General features: G+C 41.5%; 1 protein-coding gene across 3 annotated transcripts in view; it reads right to left on the minus strand.

The window, feature by feature from the left end:
- The window catches only part of LOC149242479 (uric acid-xanthine permease-like), a 466625-nt gene that overhangs the window by 105896 nt on the left and 335000 nt on the right, over positions 1-25729 (minus strand). For all 3 annotated transcript variants that reach the window (XM_089374250.1, XM_089374251.1, XM_089374249.1), the window contains 2 exons: positions 14390-14517; positions 10423-10604 (listed from right to left, as the gene is read on the minus strand). In XM_089374250.1, the coding sequence (XP_089230376.1) occupies positions 10423-10604; positions 14390-14517 (310 nt within the window). The remainder of the gene's footprint in view (positions 1-10422; positions 10605-14389; positions 14518-25729) is intronic.

Below are 25729 nucleotides of genomic sequence, written 5' to 3' on the forward strand. Positions count from 1 at the left end.
AGACCTTAGTATTTTTGCTATAGCCCACAAAGATTCCCTTCTTTACAGATGCACCCAATTTATTCCTTTTCTCTTTCGGCACATGAAAATAAACAGGACTTCCAAAAATTCTAAAATGAGATACATCAGGTTTCTTACCAGTGAACATCTCTTCGGGAGTCTTGGAATCCAATGCTTGATGAGGGCATCGGTTTTGAACATATACGACAGTATTTTCAGCTTCGTCCCATAGAAACTTCGGAAGCCTTTGATCGTGGAGCATGGAACGAACAACTTCCATAATCGTATGATCCTTCCTTTCCGCCACACCATTTTGCTTAGGAGTGTATGGTGTTGTGGTCTCCCTCTTAATGCTAGCTTCCTTACAAAAGTCATGGAACTCATTGGATTCATACTCAGTCCCATTATCAGTCCTTAAGATCTTGATCTTCTTCTCAGTTTGATTCTCGATCAAGGCTTTGAAGTGACGGAACCAGGAGAACAGTTCATCCTCCTTTTTCAAGAACTATATCCAAGTCTTGCGAGAATAATCATCTGTAAAAGTGAGATAATATAAATATCCTCCCAAGGAGTTCACAAGCATCATACCAGGTATGTCAGAGTGAACCAATTGTAATATACCGGAGGTCTTGCTATGGCTTGAGGGGAATGGTCCCCTTTTGAGCTTTCCTTCGGAACATCCCGGACATACACCTTCTTGCTCTACTTTAAACTCGGGCATCCATGTCACCATTTGTCTCACATCATGTAGAGCTTTATAATGAAGGCGGGAAAACCTTTGGTGCTATAGTTCGGACTAAAGAGATGTGTCACAAGACATGACACATGACACCCAGCGGACTTCCTCCGAATTGATATAGAGAGTCAACTCGAAACCCAAGAGTGAAAGCATCTTTAAAATTCTTTTTCCATACATGTACCTTGCCATCAATGAAAGCCACCTTGTATCCTTTGTATTCCATTGCTGAAATGGACACCAAGTTCTTTTTGAGACCAGGTACATATAGGACTTCTTGCAAATGAATTGTATTACCCTGATTGAATTGAAGAGAGACATTCCCTATGCCTTTCACGGGATATTTAGAGTTGTCCCCAAGAATAATTTCCAAGTTGGTGTCCTTCTCTATTATATTAGAGAGAGATTCTTTGTAACCAGTGAAGTGCCTTGAGGCACCACTATCAATAAGCCAATTGCCCAACGAGTCTGGAGGAGAAGTAGTAGAGAGGGCCGATATCAGATAATATTCATCTTGCTTATTGTTAACAACATTAGATTCTGTTAAAATTTGCAACTAGGGCCAAACTCCCTGTGGGTCATCTTATTTATGGCAGCTGATATTTTTCTTGGATCCCACTCATCGAGAGGTGTAGGATTGATCTAAAGATCATTCGATCCCGATAAGTATTTAGGAAGATATGAATTTATTTTGATTATGGACAAATTCTCAAGTCGGCCAGCAACTTATGTAGGCTCAGAAGCCCAATAGTCATGTCTATTCAACCTCTACATTTTAGTATAAATAGAAGAGGACTTGAAGTCATTTGTCACACACACACTCACTCTTGTGATCTCACTTCATCCTGTTTTGGGTTTGATGAAGATGAGAGCTAGAGGGAGTGCCCTAGGGTATACGCTGCCTTAGATAACATGCCCTAGATCTAAATGCAATCATGGGAGAATAAGCTCTACGTTGCTCAAAAAGTCGAAAAAGTCGGAACTGCCGAAAAAGTTGGAATTTTCAAAACAGCCGGAAAAGTCAGAAAAGCCGAAACTGTCGAAAAAGCCGGAAATCAGAAAAGCCAGAAATGCCGGAAAAGCCGAAACTGCCAGAAAATTCGGATAGCCGCAACTACCAGAAAAGTTGGAACTGTCGAAAAAGCTGGAACTGCCGGAAAAGCCGAAACTGCCGAAACTGCTGGAAATGTCGGAAAAGCTGGAAATGGAACTGACAGAAAAGCTAGAAAAGCCAGAACTGCCGGAAAAGTTGGAAATGGAACTGACGGAAAAGCCATACCTGATAGAAAAGCCGGAAAAGACGGAAAAATCTGGAAATGTCGGAACTGCCGGAAAAGCTGGAACTGCCGAGACTCCCAGAACTGCCAGGAACTGCCGAAACAGCCAGAGCATCTGTCTCCGAAGGAGAGCAGCATGCAAGGGACAACTAACTAACATTGGGACAGTTGTATGGTACTTAGCAGCAAATACACCAAGCATGCAATGTTACAACTAGCATGTAAGGGACAACTAGCATGCTAAGGACAACAAGCAAGCTAGAGACAACAAGCAAGCAAGGTGCAACCAACACATAGGTCAAGATCGCAACATGGTGCAACAATTGCACATAATGCAGTATAGTGATGGGTACAGTCATGATTACTGAAATGTGATGAGATGCAGCATAGTGATGATGGGTGCAGCATGGTGCAGCGCAGTGAGGTGCAGAATGATGACGAAATGCAGCACAACGATAGGTGAAGGAGTCACCTTGGAGAATTAGTTGAAGCAACATGTCTTCAACTGATCTCATGTATCATCTTCTTAGAGATGATCTATGCTCTTATCTAGATAAGTCAAAGTGTTGACTTCTGTTGTAAACGTACTATCTCTCTCTGTGTGCTGAACTATGAAGAACATATAAGAATAATTGATCAAGGGTTTCCCCACATTGGGGTTTGTCCTTGGCTAGCGCCACATCTTGTGTCCTCTTGTCTTGGCTTGTCTTCTGCGATTTATATTTATGTTCTATCTGTTGTTTATTTTAATGCTGATGTGATTGCTAATCTGGAAAAGATATTGAGCTAACTGTGAAAATTGAAATAAATTGATCTAGCATAGAACATACCTAAAATTAACATGGTATCAGAGTTGAGGTGAAGACAATGCCCAAGCAAGAGTGAAAGAGCAATCACCGAAGACAGTTGAGAAAGGACAAAAGGATCAGTGGATTCCTCATCCCTCTTCAAATTCACCGAGGGTGAAGTCGAAGCAGAGAATATTATCAGAATGGCACAGCAGAAGTTTCTGATGGCCTACCTAAAGATCACTTCATTGGGAAGTTCGGATCTAAGGGTGGAAGGAAAGGCGGATGCCTTGGTTGCAATAAGTTCGGCCATTATGTGAAGGAGTGTCTGAATGGCAGAGACACATCTCTTGATGAAGATAACAATCATTCCAGGGACATCTTCAATGATCAAAGGAATGACAGGTAATGCAGGTCATCAAGGAAATGGTCGACTCTTCAAAGAAAGCAAGGAACCCCAGGTATGAAGAATCAAATGTTGTTTCTGATAAGATAAAGAAGCGTTATCTTGTACTGGCCCTCTCCTTAAAATTCTTCGGGACTTTGGCTTATTGATTATAGTGCTTCAAGGCATTTCATCGGATAGATAGGTGCACTCTCTAATTTGGTAGAGATGGAAACAATCGTGGGATTATACTTGGAGCCGATGCCACCTATCCCGGAAGGGGTGTAGGGAATGTTATCTCTCAATTGAATGAGGGTAACTCAATTCATTTATAGAATCTCTTTTATGTACTTGATCGCAAGAAGAACCTGGTGTCCATTTCAGCAATGGAAGTCAAAGGTTTCAGGGTGGCACTCATCGATGGAAAGGTACGTGTTTGAAAATAGAATTTTCAGAGATGTTTTTTAGTTTAGGGTTGTATCAAGTTGCAGGAAGTCCAATGGGGACCATGTCCATTGACACATAACATCGAAGATCTATGAGTCAAATGGTGACAGGGATGCCTGAATTCAAAAAGAGCATGAAAGTACATGTCTGAGATGTACCAAAGGAAAATCATACAAGGGGACCATTCCCTTCATGTAGCAGGTCCACAGGTTTGGAACAACCCAAGGAGTTTGAGATTCATGATCGGGAATCTCATGTATACAGGTGGAAGAAAGCCCTCTATGGCTTGAAGCAAAACTCGCTGGGCATAGTATGAGAGGATTGATAGCTGTCAGATGAAGCTGAGATTCACTAGGAGTGAAACTGATCCAAACCATTAGTCGAAGGTTGTGGATGATAGACCTCTCATACCGGCACCTTATGAGGACAACCTATTTCTGACAGGTGCTGACCCTCTCATTTGTAGAAGTAAGAGGGAGTTGGATTACGAATGTGGAATGATAAACTGCAAGCCTATGACTACCTCGAGGATATTAACTTTCAGAAGTTATATGGTAGTGATGTCGGACCAAATTTGGGAAATGCCTCTGAGTTTCATAAACTCATTCGCGTTGATGTTCTTGGTGAACTTCCGTCTAGACATATGTTTTGCAGTTAGCATGGTGAGCTCATATTTGGTTGAGCCTCACTGGATTGGTGCCAAGAATCTTCTGAGGTATCTTCGGGGCACAATCTCTCATGGATTGAGATACACTGCCGAAAATATGAATCTGCATGATTATTCGAATGTTGAGTGGGCAGGTAGTGTAGAGGATCACTAGAGCACTTCTTAGTGCTAGTTCTCTTTGGATTCTGCTTCGATATCATGGATGAGCAGGAAGTAGAAATCAGTTGCTATAAGCACAGCCGACATCGAATACACAGCTACGAGTATGATCTCGTATGAAGTTGCATGGTTGCAAAAGCTCTTAAGTGAGTTGTTTGTACACATGATGAATACCACTGTGATTCTCTGTGACAACCAGAGGTGGGATTCGATTATTAAGGAATCCCGTATTCGATGATTGCTCTAGAAGATAGACATCAGATATTGCCTTACCTGGGATATGGTAAGTCGATGAGTGAGGAGGCTACATCACATTGAGACTAATGTACAAGTTGCAGACATTTTTTGTCAAAGCCTCGGGGAAAGGTCAAATCTGTAACTTTCTCGAACGACCTTATAAGGGTCCTGCATGTTGCATGCATTGAGCTCTGGGAGATCTAGGGGGCTTGGGGTACTTACTAGAGCAACATACGACCACAAGGCGACTCACCCTCCCCTGGTGGTGCGCTATGGAACAGGATGATTCGTTCTCCGTGGCGACTGTGGAACAGGATGATTCGTTCTCTTGTGGGCCAAGATGATTTGTTCTCCGTGGTGATTGTGGAATAGGATGATTCGTTCTCCTGTGGACCATGATGATTCATTCTCCGTGGCGACTGTGGAATAGGATGATTCATTCTCCTATGGGCCAGGATGATTCGTTCTCCGTGGTGACTGTGGAATGGAATGATTCGTTCTCCTGTGGGCTAGGATGATTCGTTCTCCGTGGCAATTGTGGAACAGGATGATTCGTTCTCCTGTGGGCCAGGATGATTTGTTCTCTGTGGCCACTGTGGGCCAGGGTGATTCGTCCTCCGTGGCATCCACTGACAGGATGATTCATTCTCCTGTGGACAGGATGATTCATTCTCCTGTGGACAGGATGATTCAATCTCCTGTGGACAGGATGATTCGTTCTCCTGTCGAGGCATCCTACCCATGCGGTTTGGGACTCATGGAAAGTACCTCTCATTTGATCAATGAGCAGGGAAATGAGGATAGGGACCATAGTAGTTCTATCGATGGACGCATCATTGTATCTAACGTACTCCCTATGCTAGGATGACCTCCATTGATCTGGGATCAATGAAACTTATTTGGGATCAGTATGAGTGGTTTGAGACACTCTTGTGATATTGATCTGGGATCAATAAAACTGACTTTGGGTCAGTAAGAGTGATGTGACACACTCTCTTCAGATGAAACTGACTTCGGTTCAGTAGAGAATGGTATGAGACATTCTCGATCAATTCTTCTTCATGGTTCAGTAGAGCAAAGTAGAGCATAGCAAAGCAGAGCAGACCGAAGCAGAGTAGAGCAGAGCTCAGCAGATCAGAGCAGAGTAGAGTAGTGCAGGGCACCGATGGCAGAGATAGTACAGTCAGACATATGGATCAACAGATGGAGTTCTCCCTAGTTGAGAGGGAGTGTTAAAATTGGAAACTAGGGCCAAAATCCATGTGGGTCATCTTATTCATGGCAGATGATATTTTTCTTGGATCCCTCTCATCGAGAGGTGTAGGATTGATCTAAAGATCATCCGATTCTGATAAGTATTTATGAAGATATAAATTTATTTTGATTATGGACAAATTGTCAAGTCGGCAAGCAACTTATGTAGGCTCAGAAGCCCAACAATCATGTCTATTCAACCTCTACGTTTTAGTACAAATAGAAGAGGACTTTAAGTCATTTGTCACACACACACTCACTCTTGTGATCTCACTTCATCCTGTTTTGGGTTTGACGAGGATGAGAGCTAGAGGGAGTGCCCTAGGGTATACGCTACCCTAGATTAACATGCCCTAGATCTAAATGCAGTCATGGGAGAATAAGCTCTACGTTGCTCAAAAAGCCGGAAAAGTTGGAAAAGCCGAAAAAGTCGGAATTGTCAGAACATCCGGAAAAGTTGGAAAAGCCGAAAAAGTCGAAAAAGACAAAACTGCCAGAAAAGCTGGAAAAGTTGGAAAAGCCGAAACTGCTAGAAAAGCCAGAAAAACCGCAACTGTCGGAAATGCCGGAAAAGCCTGAACTGCCAGAAAAGCCGGAAAAGCCGCAACTGCCGGAAAAGCTGGAACTGCCGGAAAAGCTAGAACTGCTGGAAAAGCTGGAAAAGCCGGAACAACTGGAAAAGCCAGAAAAGTTGAAATTGCCGAAAATGCTAGAAAAGCTGGAAATGCCGGAAAAGCCAGAACTGACGGAAAAGCTGGAAAATTCGGAACTGACGGAAAAGCTAGAAATGCCGGAAAAGCCGAAACTGCCAGAAAGCTAGAAAAACCAGAAAAGCCGGAAATGTCGGAACTGCTGGAATTGCCAGAAAAGTCGGCACTGTCGGAAAAGCCGGAACTGTCGAGACTGTCGGGACTGCCAGAACTGTCAGGAACAACCGGAACTGTCAGAACTGTCGGGAATAGCCGGAACTGCTAGAATTGTCGGGAACTGCCGAAACAGCCGAAGCATCTATCTTCGAAGGAGAGTAGCATGCAAGGGATAACTAACTAACATTGGGACAATTGTATGGTACTTAGCAGAAAATACACCAAGCATACAATGTTATAGCTAGCATGCAAGGGACAACTAGCATGCAACAACAAGCATGCTAAGGAAAACAAGCAAGCAAGGGACAACAAGCAAGCGAGGTGCAGCCAACACATAGGTCAGGATGGCAACATGGTGCAACAATTGCACATAATGCAGTACAGTGATGCGTATAGTCATGATTAATGAAGCGTGATGAGATGCAACATAGTCATGATGGGTGCAACATGGTGCAGCGCGGTGAGGTGCAACATGATGACGAAATGCAGCAAAACGATAGGTGAAGGAGTCACCTTGGAGAATTAGTTGAAGCAGCATGTCTTCAATTGATCTCATGTATCATCTTCTTAGAGATGATCTATGCTATTATCTAGATAAGTCAAAGTGTTGACTTCTGTTGTAAACGTACTCTCTATCTCTCTCTCTATTGAACTATTGAAGAACATATAGGAACAATTGATCAAGGGTTTCCCCACATTGGGGTTTGTCCTTGGCTAGCGCCACATCTTGTGTCCTCTTGTCTTGGCTTGTCTTCTGCGATTTGTATTTATGTTCTATCTGCACTTTACTTTAATGCTGATGTGATTGCTAATCTAGAAAAGATATTGAGCTAACTGTGAAAATTGAAATAAATTGCTCTAGCATAGAACATACCTAAAATTAACAGATTCATACCTAGAGTTTCTTGCCTTCTTGGAGGGTTGACCACTTCCTTGATTTTCGACATTCCTCTTTCCTTTGCCATCGAACCTGCCCTTCCTTTGATTGTTGTTGGAATTGACCTTGGAGTGATTTTGATCATCGTCATGAGATGTGTCCTTTCTATCAGGACACTCCCTCGCATAGTGGCCAATTTTGTTGCAAATGAAACATCTTCCTTTCCTTCCACCTTTCAGTCCGGCGTTTCCCTTAGATTTTGCTCGGAATTATTTCTCCTTTTAGCATGAGAGGAGAATGCAGTGGATTGCCTCTAAGTGCAGGCATTTCCTGCTCTTCCATCCTTGTTTCTTCTTGAATGCATCTCACCATCAATTCCTCAAATCCTGGAATTACATTATTGTTGAGAAGAGTGGTTCTGAATATATACCATTCAGATGGGAGCCCTCCGAGGGTTGTGATGGTCAGTTCCTTGTCAGGAATGACTACCCCAATTGATAGGAGATCATTCTTGATCTCGGTGATCCTTAAGAAGTAGGCTTGCATACTCTCATCTTTGCCCTTCTTAATTTCCTTCAACTTATTCTTAAGGAACAAAACTTGATTTGCATCATTAACTTTAAATAAGTTTACGACTCTATCGTAGATTTCCTTGGAGGTGGTCAGCTCAGAAACGTAGGCTACTAGGCGCTTGTTGATAGAATCCCGGATGATCTTCTTTGCTTTGACTTCACCCCTGGTCCACTTGTTCCTAGTAGCAACAAATGCATTTGATGGAGGCTCAATGATTTTGCCTCTCACATGGTCCAACACTTTATGCTCTTCCAATGTCAGATCGAGAGACATCTTCCATCCGTGATAGTCAGACTTCTCATGGAGCTTGTCTTCGATGGGGAAGTGTGATGACGACCCCATGAAGTCTTTAAGATTGCTTCAACAGCCTTCGGTGATTGCTCTTGCTCTTGCTTGGGCTTTGTCTTCACCTTAGCTCCGATAACATGTTAATTTATGGTATGTTCTATGCTTAGATCAGTTTACTTCAATTTCTTCTTATTAGCCACTATTTCGCAATCACATTAACATATAGTAAAATGCAGATAGAACATTAATAGTTCGACAGAAAACAAGCCAAGACAAGAGACACCAGATGTGGTGGTTAGCCAGGGACAAACCCCAATGTGGGGAAACCCTTTGATCAATTCTTCTATAATCTTCAATAGTTCAGCAGAGAGAGAAATAGTACAAATACATAAATCTGTAATTTTAAGATAGTAGTAGCAAACCCTAACCAGCAAAGTCAAATCTGGTCAAACAAGATGAAATTGACCTTCAATATGCTTGGTCAATTTCCCGATCATCTATGCCTCCAACAACAAGAAGAGGCAGCCCATAAGCAGTCCGAAAAACCCAGTCAAACTGCAATCAACTGAAGTCAACTTGCTGCCACAAACTAGGGCAGTCAACGCTGGCAGAGGTCAAAATGCCTCGGTTTGTGTGCCAAAATATGCAGCCTGCCTAAGAGAGGCAGCCACACCAAAACCGCACTCCTCAAAGGTCAACGCTTGGTCAATGTTGGTCAAAACGACTTGCTGCAGCCCTGGTCAAAGTCAATGCAGTCAAGCAAATCTTTGTCCTTCTTGCTTGCATCCTTCTACGTCCTCCAATTTCGTCCTCTTCTTTCCCACGCGTGTGTGCTGCTCCTTGCATGTAAACCCAATCAATAAAGGAGAGAAGAATGTGAGAGATGAGATGATGGAATAATGCCTCAACCTCACTTGTATTTATATGAAACGTTGAGCATGTGTAGCACACATTTTGCTGCTGGCCAAACTTGACAATTTGTCAAGTAAATACAAATAAATTCATTCCTCCATAAATACTTGTTAGAATCGAATGATCGTTAGATCAATCATATACCTCTCGATGAGAAGAATCCAATAAAAATATCAGCTGCCATAAATAAGATGACCCACATGGAGTTTGGCCCTAGTTGCCAATTTTAATAGTCATACATCCATATCTCAAGAAGGATCTCATTTGAAGAAGAAGTCTACTTGAGCAAGGGATAGTAGAGGAACCCCTCATATAGAAGGCTCACTCAAGAAAGGTCTATCTCTAGACAAGAAACAAAGAAGGGAGACTAAGTGCTAAGGAACAAAGTGCCGGAAGAAGGAAGCCTATGTGTTGGGGAACAAAGTGAAGAAAAGAGTAGAGGACTTGACTTGTGCTTGGAGGATCATTCTTATCAGGTCTAGGGTTTGGCATTGATCAATAGAAGCTTCAATAAGAGAAATTTATGAAAGGGTTTTCCTCTCAAGAGAAGAGAGGTTTTGGCCCTGGAAAAGAGCCAACATCTTGTGTTCTTGTTCTTATGTTTTTGGTAGACTTTGATGAGGTACACACACATACACTAATAATAATAATAAGAAGAATAAGCTAACAAGAAAAAGTAAGAATACTCCACAAATTGTTATCAAGTAACGAAGAATCTCACTACACCTAATTTGCCCTAGATTCTTCAACAGTAGGGATTAATGGGAAAAATAACTTTTCTTCTTTAGCATCACTAGTGACGAAATATATATATACTGTGTGTTCCTTCAAGCTTATAGGCTAGCCCATGAGCTCCAATTATGTGAAATTCAGTTCAATTCAACAAAATTTAGGAACCATAGCATCAATATTAAATTCACCTTATAATCTACATAGGAAAGGTATAGTAGGCATACCGAATGGTTCTAGGCGACTAGCTTCTATTGTTGCTGTCACATCACCAATGCACTCCATTGTGGCTGATATTAAGGCAAAAAGAAGTGGCAAAACTGCTGGAGCATAGAATTTAAGAGGAAACACATGCACCCAAAGGAAGGTTGCCCAGTGAGCATTTGCTATTTGGGTGCCAGTTACATACCTGCTCACCAACAAATGAAATCAAGACACATATCTATCAACTGTAAACTCTCATTGTTTCATAATGACAAAGTGAAAACATGTAAAATATGAAATGGGATATGAGAAATAAAGGAGACCAAATGTGGAATAATTTTTGAACTTGGAGGTCTTTTGAACATTTTATTGTGAATGAATTCATTTGAAGATAAAGTGAACTATCATGTTATTATAGATAATATTTAGTTTATAGTCATTGATGATGTGTCAAGGAAATGAGAATTATTTGTCATGCAAGAAGATATACAAAAAGGCTTGATGCCATACAAAACACAAAATCTATAAAGATAAAATACTAAGATTTTCTTGGTGGGCATTAATGGCCTAGAAGAATAGATGAATATCATGGATCCTAAAAGCAATGCTATAGAGATGGTTTATAATTTTTTTGTATATTTCTCTGATCACATTACTAAATTGCTTGCTATATATGTGAAACTACATCAGCTAAAAACTAACTCCTTAGCTCATAGTTGACAAATTTTAAGAATTTTCCTTATGAGCTAAGAACCTTTCAGATATAAACTATGAACAAAATAAAGCTTCTCAAGAACATAAAATCAATCTATTTGAGTTGTGCAAAGTTGAAAATTGTGAAAAAGATTTATTCATCTATAAATATATATCTAAATCTGCATAGAGATTTTATGCATCAATTAAGCATTGTAATTGATGCAACCCAGCAATTATAAAACCTTGGGAAAATAAGAAGGCTCAATATTCCATGCAATACATTAAAAGTGTGAACAATCAACAAAAGAAGTTTTAACCCTTGTGCTATAATGACAAAGAGATCAAGATAGGAGAAGTTAAGCTCTAAGAAACAAGAATTATCTTAAAGATGGTATAAGAAACTTGGTAGGTTTGACATAAATAAAAGACAATAATGAGACATGCTACCCCTTATAATAGAAGTGGTACCTATATATTCATGCAACATTTTTGCACCATGGTAAGCCCAAGGTCACAAGTCGAAAACCATGTAATAATCATGTGAGACCCTATAGGCATCCTAGACCTTATGTCATGTTGTTAGGTGAGCCGGTTTAGGCACCCAGTTGTACTCAGGTAGACTGCTTAATAATATAACCCTCTGAATAGCTGCACCGATTTTCCCGCATTGGGTTTTTCCGGGGACATTAGTCCAAAAACAACAGTGCCACTTGTATGCTTGTTTCTATTTCCTTCAGTTGATGATCTGTAATGTGTTGAGCATGTACTTGTATTTATTTCTAGTATTTACATGGTAAATAACTTGTTAATTAACAGAACAAGTAGGTAGGAATAAATTAGTAAAGTGCATGAAGGGTTTCTAGTGTGTCAGACTTAGAAATTCAAACAAGATTTTACTTAGGATTTCACATTTTCAGGGAGCTCTACTTATTGTCGATATGTAGAGGGCTTCTGGAAACTTTGTCTTTTGGGATAGGGAGTGGAGTGAAGGAGGCCTCACATGGGTCAGGATGGTTTGGGACCCTAGTCTCATAGGTTTTATTTAGGTGGCGGCAGTGCCGCAGCAAGGAGCAGTTCAGTGGCGCATTTGGGATCCTAGCACTAGCGAGGTCAGCGTATGGAGCAACAACATATGGTGATATTGCTTAAGGACAAGCAATTTTTGGCAGGGAGGAATGTAATGTTCCCAATTTTGTGCATGCAAAAGTCATTTAGGAGTTTTGCCAAATTTTGGCTAATATTAAAGAGGGGAAAATATTGTTTTGTGAGAAGGGAGAAATTATTATTTTAATGAAATAGTGGCAAAATAATATGTTTTTGGAGGAGGAAGGCAAATCATTATTTTAATGGAATGGCGGAAAAGTAATGTTTGTAGGAGAAGGGAGGCAAATTATTATTTTATTGGAATGGCAGAATATTATTATTTTATTTAAATGGGGGCAAAAAGTGGAAAATGGCCCCCACCAATAAAATAATTAGGAAAAAGGGAGAATCTAGAAGCTAGAGGGGGGCTCCATGAAGAATTATAAAAGGATGAACTCATTTGCAAATCATTCTATTCCTATCATTTCTAATTGACAATTGAAAGAAGCTCACATGAGTTTCAAGAGTTTCCAGCGGATCTCAATCTAATTTTGGTGGACATCGAGTGCCTAGATAGCTCTTGGGGAAGATCATTTCAGATCTTCCAGTTGTACTTGTTGCAGAGACACTCCTAGCATTATAATTTAATTGTTTGCAGGGTCATTCATCCTTCAAGAGGCCGAGTTATCCAGATGGAAGGAGGAGCTTGTGCGTGCATTTCAGATTTACTGTGAGATTGCAATGTCCAGGATGTGTTTATTTCCAAAGCTGAATTGATCATTTATGTCCAAAGTTAGAGGAGGACCTTCAGTGGTTTGCATGCCAAATTTTTGTTCACAAGGAGGCTGAATTGTTCAATCCTTGGTAATCAGTTCATCAACCTTTGCAAGGGTCGAATTTATCAGCCTCACATTCTAGTGCCAAAGAAGGGTTCGATTTCTCATTATTAGTGTCCAGAATTTGTCATTTAAGGAGGGCTGAATTATTCTTAAGGGAGGCCGTATCTGGTACCAGCACTCTAATTTTCCAGGGGTTGTGTGAGATACTGAGCAGAATTACTCTCATCCAAGAAAGGAACCAACTGCTAGTTATTTACAGTTAGTCCGGATCTGATTCTCACTTGGGACAAGCTTATTTCCAGCTGAAAGTTAATGCTGTAGCAGTTTCTAAACTGATGAAGGGTATCAAAGTTCCATGTGGTTGAATTGTTTGAGTAGCCAAGAGCGTTTCCAGTTCATCAAGTCTGGTTTCGTTATCAGTTTGGTGTTGGCTCTAGGTGTGATACATCCAATTGGCATTGTAGACTTGAATTTCTGTTTTGAATTAAAAATTGAATTAGCCTTGGAGTTTCTTGTTCTCATTCGCATTTACCAGTCATAGTAATGGTGCATAAATCTGAAGCTTCATTTCTTATTTACCCATGTCATAATTTTGTACCAGTGTTAAACTTTTATCTAAATGACATATGCTGCTGATATCTTACTGGCTTATAGTATTTTTCTGAGGGTCCATTTAATGTTATGCATTGTAAGGAATAAACTACACCAAAAAATGCACCTACAGCCATGTACCATCAGACTATTTGACAAATTGTACCACTGAAAACCAAATCAGAACTCAGGAATTATAAAAGAAAAGTTGAGAGATCCCAGTGGTGAATATTTTCTATGAGACCATGCTTATTTCTGCCTGTAGTAGCCTGTCCAGAAGAGGCCGGATTGGTTTCCAGAAGTATATCTAAACCAGTCAGCCCATTTTGGGTGTATTCCTCACAGTGGCTTTGTAAACATTAATATTTGCTCTCAAAAAGATCAGACTTTGCCTCAGACTATTCTTCCAGTTGTCTATAAATGGGTTGACAAAATTCATGTGTGTCCACTGAAGTGAATTGTTAAGAATTTGCATACTAGTTGATTGTAAAAGGGTGTCAAAGGAAACTTCAAATATTTTTGGAAGCATTTGCTTGAATTAAAATTTGAAATAGCACAGTAATAGCTTAAAGTCTAATTGGGAACATTACATAGACAGAGTCTTGAATAGTAAGAGAGCCACATGGAAACACAATTATTCTTCAAAATTGATCTGACTGTTCTAGTTCTTTACAAGGATTTGAGAGGATAGAAGTAGTTCTTGAAAAAGGAAAGATTGGAAAATAAAGGATGCATCTAAGGACCCATTCACATGCTAGATAGTGCCATTGAGCACTTTTACCTGTACTGATGGCAGATTATACCATTACAAGTTGGTGGACTACATTGTTGAACACAGACGGTGCCATTCTGGTATATAGATTTTTCCACTCCAGAAATTGTATGATTGGAGGAATTATAATGCAGACCCTGTCCAAAAACAAAACTGTGCAAATCAGATTGACAAGTTCCCTCAATTAAGTGGATGCCAAAGAAGATAAATTCCAACCATGATAGCAACACAAATAGATGCACATGCCAATGCTATAGGAATAAGATTTGAAAAGAATTTGACTCCAAGTAAGATTCATAATTCAACAACTCAAGTCCATAACATTCAAGCTGAGATCTATATGTAAATGAGAAATGAAACTGCTCCCAAATTTCGATCATCTGCATGCAACATTGCACTATATGGAAAGATGTGTCAACTAATACAAATACAACTTTATGTAGATTCTTTTCAATATAAAAAAGAAAGGTTCACTTCAATTAGGATTAAATCAGAATCAAACAAATGAAATTAGTTCATAAGCTAATAAAATGTTAAGAGTGACTGATGACGATATGTGTGAGAGTGTGTAGTGTTGATTTTGGGTAGCATCGGATGTGCTCTAGCCATGAAATTTGGTCGAGAGGCTAAGGCACATGAGATCTCCAAGTCCTAGAAATCGTTTGGAGAAATTCCACCTGGATGAAAAGTTATTGAGATAATTAATATTTTTAATGGGTTCCTAAGTCTAAACTTAGGAAAATAAAAATATTAATGTGTATTAATAAAATATGGGTGAGAAATTTCTAAGTGACGAGGATCAAGCTAGTTCTAATCTTAGCTGTTGATTATAGATTAGATCACGGCCGTTGATTCATCAACAAGAAAAGTATAAGAAGAGTCTTGAGGGTTAGTTGGAAATACACCTAGAGAGATCAGTCAGTTCGATTTTCTGGGGCGAGGTTTGCTGACGAAATCGAACAAGTGATCAGTTGCAATGAGGGGCAGTTCGGCAGGAGGTCGACGAATACATATCAGAGGCAGCAAAGTGCTAGAAGAGGCAACACAGAGCCTAGGAGGGTTGACGCAGAGGCTAAGGAGGCCAACGCAGAGGACGCAGAAGCCAGACAGGTAGACACAGAGGAAGAAGAGGCTGATGCAGAGGGCTGTAGAGGCTAACGCTAGGCTGAAGAGGTTGCGCTAAGGAGGTTCCGTGGGGTAGACTGAGCGCAGATCAGCAGGAGAGGGTGACGCAGTTCCAGAGAGGGTGACACAATTCCAGAGGAGTGCTTGGAGCAACTTTCACTGTCCAGCACAAGGAACATCCAGAGTCACTGTGGAGTTGATCATCTAGTTGTTGATCAGCCAAAATATCTGTATCCGGATAGAGGTATTGCTACCAAGGATATTCTCTGAAGGGAGAGCCATTTCTAGCACCCTAGTTGTATTCAAAATCTGCTTAATAATAAAACCAGAGATGTTGGACCGGTTTTCCCGCATTGGGTTTTTCCGGGGACGATTGTCGAAAAATAACGGTGTCCCTTATGTTGTCTTAATTTATTTCAGTTGTTGATCTATATATTTGTGAAGGTTGCAGTTGTGTTTACTTCGATATTTATGCATTGAAATAACTTGTTAATGCAAAGAACAAGTAGGAGATAGTAAACCAGAAAATGCAATAGGGGTTCTTGATGTGTTAGATTCATAAATTTTCACATGTAGGACTTGTTAACACCCGAGATGTGACCCAGTGAAACCATTCAAGAGTTATCACCTCCCAAGCTCCTCTTTCTTTGGCTTGATTTGAACCAATACCAAGGGAGTGCACCCTAGCATTGTCCAATGCCCTATGGGTTTGACTCAATAGAATACAACAGGATAAATGAAGGTAAAACTATCAATTGGTGGAGGGGATTAGTGGGCTCCAGTATTGCAGCAATAATGTTGCAACTCCTGGGACTCCTTCTTTACTTTTATCAACCTGGTTGTTTGTAACAAACTTGGAAGCGACGGTGCTATATGCACAAGTACTAGCTCTTGCCGCAGGCTGTCACTTGATCAGCTGGCACAAATCCGCTAGGAGCTTAAGCCAACTTCTATGAGCTCTTAGAAGAAGCTTTTAACTGTGATGGGTGAAAGTTAACTCAACAGAGTCTAATTTACTTGCAGAAAGAAGCGGAAAGCTAAAAGGAAATGCAAACCCTAGTTTTACTGACTGACCCTACTGGCGCAAGAAAAAAGATGAAAACTGCAGAAATGGATGCCATTGACTCTTGGAAAGGTAAAGTGCATGTGACTAAGCTACTTCTGAAGTGAAATCTAAAAAGGAACATCTTTTTGTATTTTTGAGTAATCTTGTAGAATTATTATGCATGTGCTTTAACTGTTTTTGACTGTGCAGAGGTTGATTGGCATAAGGAAATGGGGTAGGCCCTTGCAGGAGGTTGAGAAGGTGAGAATAGGGCCTAAGGGGTCCCTAGCACCCTTCCAGAGAGTTTCACAACGATCAGATCTCGAAAAATTGCTCACATGATCTTCTACAGGAAGTCTGGAGGGGTTCTACAGGATGTTCTACAAGAAGAGCCGAGAGAGGATTTTAGAGGGTTGCTGGAGGAAAAATGGTGGGAAAGTAAAAATGGAGGATGGTTGAGGATGTGAAGAGGCCTAGGACCTGGTAAAGGAAGCTAAGGAGTGATGGAGATGGTTGGATTTGTTCAAGGATGGAGGGAGCAGTGTTGCACAAAAGTGTAGAAATTAGGGCAAGCTGGAAAAGTGTGGCACTGAAGGGAAGAAATCTGAGTTAGGGGGTGGGTCAAGTGGTATGATGGAGGAAGGATAGTCAGGGAGGTATTACAGATGCTTTGCACACTATTTCTCAAAACTAATTGAAGAAAGACTAGAAAAATCAGAGATTTATCTACCTTGACCTAATTTGACCTAAGAACCAGAAACATGATGAGCAGAAGTTTATAGGCAGGAAATCATGCAAGATAACTATGGAAGCTAAGCAAGAACAAATCTAAACATGCAAATACAACTGGTATCAACTTCTCCAACTAAAAATCTAACACTAGCAATTGCATGGAAAGGCAAAGATAGTGTTTTTGTGGCAGCAAGTATGCCTTGGTCTCAGCTCATGGTCCCAAGGAGGGATAGGTGAGATCAAGGATTACATGATGGCCTTTTTGAAGCTCTTTTCTGTTACCAACCTATCAAATCAACCTGAAGCATAAAAAGCTATCTTAATCATCGAAAACAACCTAAGTATCAAAACAATATCCTAATGTAAACAGCAGAAATTATTCTATGAATGCAAAGAAAACACATAAAAGTACACAAAGGAGGTACTAGCACTTGGGTTGGGCCCAACCCCAAGAGCTACAACCTCCTAAGAGAAGCTCAGAGCTAGTGCAAAGTGAAATTGATCTCCATTACTCAAAAATAACCATGTCACAAAAATGTTTACAGCAAAAGCTCGAAATGACCTGAAAAGGCAGAGCAACACTAAAGTGCGAAAAACAATTGTTCAAGAGCTAAACTTCCAAGGCTTGAAGCTTTCCTACTTACGCATCACAAGGACCTCCAACAACCCTCCTTAACTTGAGGGGCTTGGTTGCTTAAAACTGCAAGTAATCAGCCACTTCACAAAATCTGCTCAGTTTCCCTTGGAAATCATCTTTGGTGGGTTGTTGAACTCCGAGCAGATGGTGGAGAACTCGAGGAAGGGGCCATTTAGTGAAAGAGACACCCTTCTTACTAATCCTCAGCCTTGTTCCCTCGTATTTGGTTGTCAACTAGCTCATAAATGCTTGACCTTGGTCCAAAAGATGTCCAAAAATCTGCAATAAGCACGTATTAGACTTTGTGGTCAAGTGACTATTCTCATTCATTCAGTTAACATGAATATATTTAAAAGCATGCATAAAACTACGAAGAATGGTGGATTAATCGAGAATAATAGGCAAAATGAGCCCAATAAGTTACCCATTTTTGGGGCTCATCATCACCCCCCTGCTAAATGTGTTGCTCATCCTCTGAGCAACTAATCCAGCTCATCATCTTTGATTTCTTTGACTGCCTCTCTAACATCCCAGGCTTCCGAGGTGATGCCCTCTTCTCGGTCATGAAACCCTGCTTTTCTCTCTACTTCCTCCCACTGCCTGTGCTCCTCTTCTTCTTTGACCCCTTCCAGTAGTCCTAAAAGCAAGGGAGGACTGAACTTTAGGCCGATCCATTTGGCCTGCAGATTTTGCATTGACTGTTTATAGAGGGGTACTCTTGCCAAGGCCTCCCTCATTCTTGTTGGGGAGTGGTATTCTCTTATTTTCAAACTGTGGGACAGTGTGTTCCATCTCCTTGTGCAAGCATGAATGCAGTTATCCCCCAATAGTCTTTCCATGTCCTCAAAGTGAGCAATGGCCTGAGCTTGTCTTTCAATGTAATCTAGGAGAACCTGAGGGTTGTTGGCCAGGTGCTGATGAGCATATATTAAAGCTGAGGGATCCTCTGGTTCTGCCCTGATCATGAGTGGCTCACTTAGCTCCCTGTTCATAATATTCCAAATCTCTGCTGCCCTCTTTTCCTCATGATTTAACCAAGAGGCCATGGCCATAAGTTGCACATCTCCCAATGCAGCATTGGGGTCCCACATATTCATGTTTGGAAGGGCCAAGTTGTGTAAATAGAATTCCGATAACTTGGCCTTATCTTCTGCTGAGCTACTGCCACACAAAGCCATGAATTGATGGTAATTCTAAAATGGAATGGTGCCCCTTTAGGCCAAGGTGTTAATTTGAAATTGCAACCATTGTTCTTTAAGATATAAGGCATATGATTTAGCAGGTTGCCTACATTGTAAGGCTTCTACTGCCCAGCTGGCCATGTAGGCCAGTTGGGCTTCTTTCTCTTGCACCTGTTGTTTTAAAAACTGTATTTCTTTTGCTACCTATGACTCCTTTTCTTGTAGCAGTTTTGTCAACGTCTCAACCTCAGCCTGCAGCTTGTCCTCTCTCTGTTGTTCATCAGATGTTTCCTTGTCTGCTGGAGGCCCTTCTTGCTACTGCTGTTCTCCCAAAATGGATGGCCTATCTTCCTTATGACTTCCCTGTAGCTGTAACTGTTGTTTCAGCAGCTCATTCTCCTCCTGTAATTTGGCCCTTTGACTGCTTTCCACGTGCCTCACCATGGCCAACTCTTTTCTTGATTCCTTGAGTTGTTCTTCCAGGTGGCCTATGTCTGCCACACCCTTGGATTTGGCAATCCTCATCCAAGTGTGAGTCCTAACCCTTTCTTGTTCTAATGCAAAGAAGAGTGGCACCGCAAACTTTTAGGGAATGATCTTCCCGGCTTCTAACAGGTTGTAGTATGAGCCCAAGCTAGGCTGAGGGCTTGGTTCCAGTATATGCTTGTGATTGTTTGGCTGCCTTTTCCTCCAATTTCTTGGTCTCCTTTAACTTAGCTAGATTTTCTTGTAGAGATGTCTCAGCTTCCTGTAAAGCTGTCTTTGAGTCCATCATCCAATTCTCTCTCTCCAGGTGGAGGTTTTTGGGCTTCCTCGTTCATAGGTGATAGATATCTTTGAAGGAGACTCTTCTTTTGGTTTAGTTGTTGTGTCCTCAACGACAATTGGTTCCTTTGACTATGGCTGGGGTCTGCCCACTTTGATCCTTGTGCTTCTCCTTGCTTTAAAGTACATGGAGGTTTGCCTCTTTTTCTTTCCTTTTTGTTTTGTAGGTGGTCTTAAGGCAGCAAGCACAGCTGTTGCCTCCCTTGCCAACATCTCAGGTGATTTCTCCTCTTGTTGTTCTTTTTCCTTGCTTCCTGTAGAAATCCCTGTGTCAACTGTTTCTGTCTGTGTTGCTGAAATATCAGGGCGTGTCTTTTCTTTTTGTTTCTGTGTGCCTACTTTGGTTGTGGCAGCCTTCATTTGGGCTTTCTCGGCCTTCTCTGTTCAGCTCTGCATCCTCTTTTCCCTTGGTGTTTTTGCTGTTGTTTCTTCTTCTGTTTTAGGCTCAGCAATCTGGCCCATTTCCCCTTTTTCTTTCTGTTCTTGAATGTCCTGTGCTCCTTCATCATTGTTTTTCTCACCTTCTTCAGTGTGTTCTCCCTCCTCACTGCTGGATGGGGTGATGTTTTCGGCCAAAGTTCTAATATTGTCATCCCTGGACATGTTTCTGAAGATTTCCCAAGATATGGGGACAGTGTAGGTGTGCAAAGCATCTTCCACCAATAGTTTGATGAGCCCATGATGGGCCAACTGATCTGGGATCCCTTCATTTAACTTTGTACCACATTCAATTAGTGACTGAAGAAGGAAATAGGGGATGCTCAGTTTCTTGGCTGGAGGCAAGTCAATCCCATGCCTTAGTTCACACAGCAACCTAAAATGATATCCATAGATGATGCTAAACCTCCCTTCACATGTGATGTACTTCATAATTTGGAAACTGACTTCACTCCAGAGAGGAGGCAAGCTGGTTCTTCTAACCCCGTTTTTGTCTTCTACAGGATGCTCCTTAGGCAGAAAGAATGTTTTCTTAGAAACTTGGCCCAATGACCTCTTGTCTTTGCTCCAAGGGAGCCCCAATGGTAGACCAGTAACTCAACTGATGAGCTCAGGGGTAAGTTCTAGGTTCAAACCCCTAAAACTAATTGTGGCATGTGTCTTTGCATTAAAAACTCCTCAGTGATCTCCTCATCATGACCCTGAATTTTGTCAAAGAAGGATATCCTATTTGCTCGCGTGAAAAGGTCCACCACCTCAGGATACTCTTGCAGTTTGCTAGAGTCCGAGGGTTCTTTCCTTATGAATCCTCTTGGCATGGTGAGAGTGCTCTTTTTATGTTCTATTCAAAAAAGGAAATGCTCAAGCAACCAAACAGTCAATCTAAAACAAAGGATAGCTGAAATTGGTTTCCCCTGAACCCAAGAAGGAATTTCTCATGTGTTTAATATCAACTAGCAACAATCCCTTGATTTAAGACTGTTGTCACCCAGAACTCGACTATCCGTTTTTGAAAAGAAGAATTTTGTTTTTACAGACAGAGCATAAGGACACAGGTTCTCTTCTTAGCACACAGATAGATATGCAGATTCAATTTTTATTTTTTATTTTTTTTACACACACAGGCTGGCCTCTACGGTTGCATATATCTTCCCTCGTTTGGAGCTCCAAATTCAGCGACAATCCCAGGTTTTTCTTCTCCGCAGAGCTATTCTGCCTTTCCTGTAGAACCCTTCCTGTAGAAGGTCGTCGATTCCTGTAGAATAGAACTACACGTCCAGTAGAACCCGATAGGCGAGAGATTTTCGAAAACAGGCAGAAAACTGGTGGAGGACGACTGGTTAACTGTTTTTGGAAGTGGTGGACGCGCACTCTAGTTGAGGATGTTGTGAGTGCAGAGTGAACAGAAGGTGGTGCATGTTTCAACCGGGCGTCTTTTAACTGCGGTGTGATTCGTGGTGAGGGGATGAGGTGGCCGGACCGGACCGTTGATCCGACGTCACAGCCATAATGTTTCTGCGTGTTTCTGACTGCCATCACCTCCTCTCTGCCGTTATTCGCCGCCACCACTACCAGTCCCGACGATTTCTCCCTGAATGGACACTCCACACGTGCTGGCTGCACATCTCATCGGCAATTTTGAATGTAACGGGGCTCGTTTGGATCCCACGAGGATATGTAACTGGCCGAGGGTGGCCAGTTGACTGGCCACCGATTCCACTCAATCAGAACCAGTGTTGAAAATATCGGTATTGGCAAAATATCGGCAAGGGTCCAGAAAATATCTTATCGGCAATATCGGCGAAAATATCGGCAAGCATAAAAAATAATTTTTTCAGATTTTTAAATATAGCCGATATTTTGCCGATATTTTCAAAATATCGTGATATTTTGCCGATATTTGCCGATATTTTGAAAATATCGCGATATTTTCTCGGCGATATATCGTTTTGCCGAAAATATCGCGATATTTTCGAATATCGCCGATATTATCAACAGTGATCAGAACCATTCCCATAGGCATGCAGCTTTTAAAATATGATTTATGCAATTGATGAATGAATTTAGGCACTTACCTGCGTGGTCACGGCCGCGTTATGCAGACTTCGGGTTTTGGAACCCATTCCTTCGTTTGTTGTTGCTGCATGCACGGGTTTTGGAACCCATTCCTTCGTTTGCTGTTGCTGCATGCACACTACATGCTTGGCTTCGGTTGCTACTAATATTCTTACGTTCAAGAAGAGCTCTTTGCATGTCTCTTTTGCCATTCTTGGCTGTCCCTGTCTCCAGAGTATGTCTTCTAGAGGGATCAGCTGCTACAAGATTCCTGTAGGATGTCCTGTAGCTGCTTCTCCTCCTAGAATGCAAGCTAGAATGAGCAGGGCTATACTGCTGACGAGGGTTTTGGCTGATGAGAAGTCGAGATGGAGATTGACAGGTATGGTGAGTGAGAAACTGCTGCTTGATTTGTCAATAAAAGTTTTTGCTGGCAGTATGAAGAAAACAGGGTTTTCTGTGTGTGACTGTGCAGGAACAAATAAAAGGATGAGTGCAACGGAGGTGTAAAGAGATGGAAGAGGGTGACATATGGCGATGGACGGAAACAGGGATGTTTGCAGGCCTCATAGGCAGATTCCCAACCTTCGGATTCACTTCCGAGATCAATTTTGGCTTGTCTATAGGTTCTACAGGATCTTCTTGTAGAAGGTGAAATCTTAACCCGAATGAGATCAAATCTTAGGAAAGGGTAATGGTCATGGAGGAATTGATTGTGAGGGATGCTTGCAGCCTGGTGCTGACCTTTGTCCTTGTTTTGTGCGATCCTCCTAACTTGCAATGTCCTCCCTGCAACCTGCAATTATTCAACAAAGATTAGGTTTATTTTCTGTTTTTTTTTTTTTTTAGACAGTTGGGGCGCCTCTAGGAGGTTTTCACCCAAGGATCTTTTTATTCTTTTTTTTTTTATGCTCAAGGTGTGGGTAAAGTGGAGACAGGGTCCTGCTCGACTACCAACACTCTAGAGTTTCAATGAACCACTGCTTAGAAAGGGGCTTCCTGGAGATTTTCAATCGATGCCCATTGACGAGCATGGGGATGGCTTCTTCATCAATGGTCCTGATAAGGACTGAACCATTTTCGTTGCATTTCTCCACTGTATATGGTCCTAACCATCTTGTCCTCAGCTTCCCTTTGAAATCCTTGTATCTCGAGTCATATAACAGCGTCCAATCTCCTGGCTGAAATTGCTTTTCGTTAAGGTGCCGATCATGCCATATCTTTCTTTGGAGTTGGACCACCTCTGAGTGGAGGAGGGCCTGCATTCTCTGTTCATCTAATCCATTCAGCTGTAGTAATCTTTCTTGTTGTGCATGGCTGAGATCTAGGTCCAGCTGAGCTGCCAACCTCAATGTGTTGTACTCAAATTCTATGGACAACAAATCTTTCTTCCCGTAGACCAGCTCATAAGGTGTGAAACCTGTTGTAGTTTTCCAAGTGGTGTTGTAGGCCCAGGTGGCCTCAACCAAGTGATCTGTCCAAACTTTTCTGCTGTTGCTCACCACTTTAGTCAAAATCTCTTCCAAAGCTCTGTTAGTGACTTCCACCTGCCCATTTGCTTGCGGATGATAAGGGGTGGAAGTTTTGTGCTTAATCTTGTGATGAGCGAGCAGGTCTTCAATCAGGTTAGAGGTAGACTAACTTCTTTGATCTGTGACTAACTCTCTTGGGTAGCCAAACTTGTAGAAGATATTTTCCCTCAAAAACTCAGCCACTTTTTCTTCTATTGCTGCCTTAATTGCCTTTGTTTCTGCCCACTTTGTCAAGTAGTCTGTGCACACAATGATGTAAGACTTTTGTTTTAAAGGAGGGTTGATAGGACCCACAAAGTCCATGCCCCACTTCTCAAATGGCTCGAAAGTCACTTGAGGTTGGAGGGGCATTTCATCCCTTGGAGTCGGTTTCCCCATCCTTTGACATCGGTCACATTGGCTGATGTATCTTCTGACATCTTGATGAAGAGTGGGCCAATAGTAGCCTGCCTGTAGAATTTTGAAGGCAGTCCTTTTTGCTGCAAAGTGGCCTCCACAGGGTCCATCATGACAAGTTAAGAGGATGTCAAAAACTTCCTCCTCCTGACACAACGCCTCAAAATCTGATCTGGGCCAAGTTTAAACAAGTTGCCCCCAATCCAAGTGAATGGGGCACTTTTCCTCACAATCTTGCTCTTCTCTTTTGAGGATAGGTGTGGCGGGAACTGTGCTGAAACCAAGTAATTTGCTATATCAGAAAACCATGGAGAGAGTACTGAAATAGCAAACAGGTGTTCATCTGGCATTTGATCATCCACCATCCCTTCTTCACCTGCAGACAAATCTAGTCTAGAAAGAAAATCAGCAACAACATTTTCCTTTCCTGGCTTATCAACAATGGTCAAATCAAACTGCTGCAATAAGAGTAACCATCTAATGATACGAGCATTTACATCAGGTTTATTCATCAAATACCTAATTGCAGCATGGTCGATGTGTACGAATGTTTGATAACCAGTGATGTAGTGTCTGAACTTGTTTAGGGAATGGAATACAGCTAGGAGCTCTTTCTCGGTTACAATATAGTTTAATTTTGCCTTGGACAGGTTTTTGCTGACAAAATATATGGCATATGGTAGCTTCTCTTCAACTTGTCCTAAGGCTGCTCCTATGGCTTTGTTCGAGGCATCTGTGTGAATGTGGAAAGGTAGGGCCCAGTTTGGACCTCTCAAGATTGGGGCAGTTACCAACTTATCTTTCAACACATCCAGAGCCTCTTGACAATTGTCAGTCCATATAAACTCAACATCTTTCCCCAAAAAACCAAACAATGGAGAGGCTAGCTTACTGAAATCTTTAATGAATCTTCTATAATATCCTGCTAAGCCTAGAAAACTCTGAACATCTCTTACCTTTTGAGGAGGTGGGACCCTTTGGATGATAGCAATTTTGTTGGGATCCACCTGTAATCCTTGCTGAGAAATTGTATGACCTAGCATGGTCCCTTCAGTCATCACGAATTCGCATTTTTCAAAACTAAGGGATAGGTTCATTTCAATACACTTGGTTAAAACTTTTCCCAGGTTAGTCAATGCTTCTTGGAAGTTGGACCCAGAAGGAGTAAAGTCATCCATATAGATTTCCACCGAATCATGAACCAGCTCAGCAAATATGCTCAGTACTGCTCTCTGGAAAGTGGTAGGAGCGTTGCATAACCAAAAGGGAAGGACCCGATAGGCAAAGGTACCCCATGGACAAGTGAAAGTGGTCTTATCTTGGTCTTCCGGGCTGATTTGGATATGATTATACCCGCTAAACCCATCTAGGAAAGAAAAGAAC

The sequence above is a fragment of the Pinus tabuliformis genome, chromosome 8 (genome assembly GCF_031772625.1).
Source record: "Pinus tabuliformis cultivar Carrire ecotype Pingquan chromosome 8, CPIR1, whole genome shotgun sequence".
In the NCBI taxonomy this organism is placed as follows: domain Eukaryota; kingdom Viridiplantae; phylum Streptophyta; class Pinopsida; order Pinales; family Pinaceae; genus Pinus; species Pinus tabuliformis.